Source organism: Tupaia chinensis, unplaced genomic scaffold, assembly GCF_000334495.1.
Source record: "Tupaia chinensis unplaced genomic scaffold, TupChi_1.0 Scaffold149964_1, whole genome shotgun sequence".
In the NCBI taxonomy this organism is placed as follows: domain Eukaryota; kingdom Metazoa; phylum Chordata; class Mammalia; order Scandentia; family Tupaiidae; genus Tupaia; species Tupaia belangeri.
The window spans coordinates 451,301-454,096 of NW_006209805.1; the positions used below are offsets into that span (position 1 = coordinate 451,301).

The window sequence follows — 2,796 nt, forward strand, 5'->3', positions numbered from 1 at the left end:
TGTGTGTCGGGGAATGTCCCAGGAGGAGCGGTGGGGAGGAGGTGTTGGGGGGACACCCTGGGAGAACGGGGGTGTCAGGGAACGTCCCGGGAGGAGCGGTGGGGAGGGGGTGTTGGGGGGGACACCCTGGGAGAACGGGGGTGTCGGGGAACGTCCCAGGAGGAGCGGTGGGAAGGGGGTGTTGGGGGGACACCCTGGGAGAACGGGGGTGTCAGGGAATGTCCCAGGAGGAGCGGTGGGGAGGGGGTGTTGGAGGGACACCCTGGGAGAACGGGGGTGTCGGGGAACGTCCCGGGAGGAGCAGCAGGAAGGAGGGGTCAGGTGGAAGCACCCCACGGGAGCGGCAGGCGGGGGCACGCACCGGGCCAGGCCGTCGAGCTGCAGGGGGGGCGCCCTGCCGAAGCACAGGCGCAGGGGCTGCTTGGGCTGCAGGCGGCTGACCAAGCCGTCGCTGGCGGGCAGCCAGTCCAGCGTGGGCACGAGCAGTTGGCTGGGCAGCAGGCAGCACTCGTCCACCAGCGCCTCGTCCGGCTCGCTGGTGGGGCCGTCGTCGCGGCCTGCGGAGGGTCGTGCTGCTCAGCCGCTCGCGGCCCAGGAGCGCCAGGCCGCCGCTCTCCCCTGCCCAGCTGGGAATCCGGAGTGACCTCCCCCTCCCTGGCCTCATAGACCTGCCGCGCACAAGCCCCGCTCGCTCATGTCGGCCCCTTCAGCGAGCGCCGGGCGGCAGGGCAAGGATGCCAAGCCGGCCAGAACGCAGATACTGCCCAGACCTGGGGTGGGACCGAGCGGGGCTGCTGTGGGGAGGCGGGGCGGCTCACAGCAGATCCAGAGCTTGGTGAGCAGGCGGAAGAGCAGCGACATGCTGTCCTGGGTGTCCGAGGTGGCCGCGTACACGGGCAAGCAGCTGGGCTTCAGCAGGCCCCAGATGCGGGTGACGACCATGAGCTCCCGCAGCATGCCCAGGGAGGCGCCGTCCCGCAGGAAGCTGTGGCCGGGTCGCAGCGGGGCGCCCTGCCGGGGAGAGGGGGTTAGAAAGCAGCGCAGGTGGCTGTGGGCTCCAGGTGGCCAGGGGCTTGGGGCTCTTTGGTGTGCAGCGCCTATCCAGAGGGCAGGGCCAGGGACGCTGCCCAGGGCTCAGGACTCCCCTGCATGCTGTCCTGAGGGCGGGGCCGGGCCATGAGGAGGGCGGGGCTCCGCAGAGGGCGGGGCGGGGCTCTGGGATAGGAGGGCGGGGCTTCGCGGAGGGAGGAAGGGGCGGGGCTCTGCGGCAGGCGCACACCTGGTTGGGCAGGCTGGCCAGTAGGTAGAGCACGAAGTCGCCCACCCACTGCAGGAGCTGCTGCAGGGCCTGCAGCGTGTTCATGTCCAGGACGAACTCCTCTGTTTTGAGGTTGATCATGACCTTGTCGATGTCTGCACGGAGTCCAGGTCGGGGGCAGGTCAGGGGTTACATGGACACAGGCACAGACCCGGCTGTGTGGTCCTCCAGCCCATACTCCATGGAGTGTCCACCCAGGAGCCGCGGGCAGTCGGTGCCTCTGGGCCACCTGAAGTGTCCACCGCTGCCCACCCCAGGCCCACTGTGCCAGGCACCTGTCCCCTCAGCCTCTGCTGTCCCCAGACCCAGACCTCTGCAAACGCCTGCCCTGGGGCAGCGGTGGGCAGTGCCCACCTCGTTCAGCTGTAACCACCACCCACGCCCGGCCCAAGGAACAGAACTCAGGACGGTCCTCGCAGCTACTTAGAGACAGCTATCAGGAACCGGCTGTGGGTGCGGAGGACGGGGTTCTGCAGAACCACCACGCTGTGGGCAGCCGTGCCCGAGGCCCCGCCAGGAAGGACCGGCAAGTTCCTCAGCAGCAGCGTCCCATCGGTGTCATGGAAGGCCCAGTGTCTGGGTAGATGTGTGCATGGGGGTGGGAGTGGGTGCGCACGTACACAGGAGAGACAGGCACGGGGCTGGGTGTGTGCGGCCAGCTGGCCTGGCCGGCCTCTAGGGGTGAGAGGGCCCCAGGGGACCAGCTGCCTGGCAACTCTGTCCGCACAGCCACCCACATCTGCTCAGTGGCCTTTGCCACCCCTGCAGTGGCTTCCAGGTCATGGCTTCCTACCCAGGGCATGCCCGTGCCTGAAACCTACGTGAAGCCCCACGTTGGGAGGGAGAAGCCGGCGGCGGCTCTCCTTGGTGTGGTGTGAGCCCCGCCCCTACCCGAGCCGGGCTGCGCTCGCGGCCCTGTGCACCCACCGACGTCAGTGACCTTGGCACAGATCTCGGTGAGCCGGTCGCCGGGGCTCTTGTCAGGCGTGTTGAGAAAGTGTGGTCGCAGCAGGGACTTGAGGGTGGAGCTGACGGCGGTGAGGAAGAGCTTGGTGTGGTAGTCGCACACGCGTACCACGGTGCAGGGCGACAGCTTGCACAGCGAGGCCTTCATGGCCAGGATCCGGGTGGACAGGACCTATGGGCGGGCGGTGGGCACATGGGCCATCCCTGCAGGGACGGGGCTGCAGCCCCGACGGGCACTCGCCAACACCCAGGGCTGGTGGAGTCCGCGATCCGGCCTCGACGTCCCTGGGCACGCAGGGGGAAGCTGCCGGACCGCTCCATGCCACCCGTCCTCACGGCAAGAGGGGACAAAGAGGGGGCCTGCCTCGTGGGACCCGGGTGGGGGTCTCAACACTCAAGTCTAGCCGTCACAACAGGGCGACCCCAACACCCTCAGGCAGAACCCGAGTGCTGCTCGACTGGCAGGCACACCCGAGGACGGACAACCTCCAAGGGGGGATGGGGGGGGGGGC

General features: G+C 69.1%; 1 protein-coding gene across 1 annotated transcript in view; it reads right to left on the reverse strand.

Moving 5' to 3' along the window:
* Positions 1-2,796, reverse strand: part of MED16 (mediator complex subunit 16) — a 47,298-nt gene that overhangs the window by 26,433 nt on the left and 18,069 nt on the right. Inside the window, exons 10-13 of the mRNA XM_014585478.2 lie at positions 2,246-2,456; positions 1,280-1,413; positions 819-1,011; positions 362-557 (exon numbers count right to left, since the gene is read on the reverse strand). Of these exons, the coding sequence (XP_014440964.2) occupies positions 362-557; positions 819-1,011; positions 1,280-1,413; positions 2,246-2,456 (734 nt within the window). The remainder of the gene's footprint in view (positions 1-361; positions 558-818; positions 1,012-1,279; positions 1,414-2,245; positions 2,457-2,796) is intronic.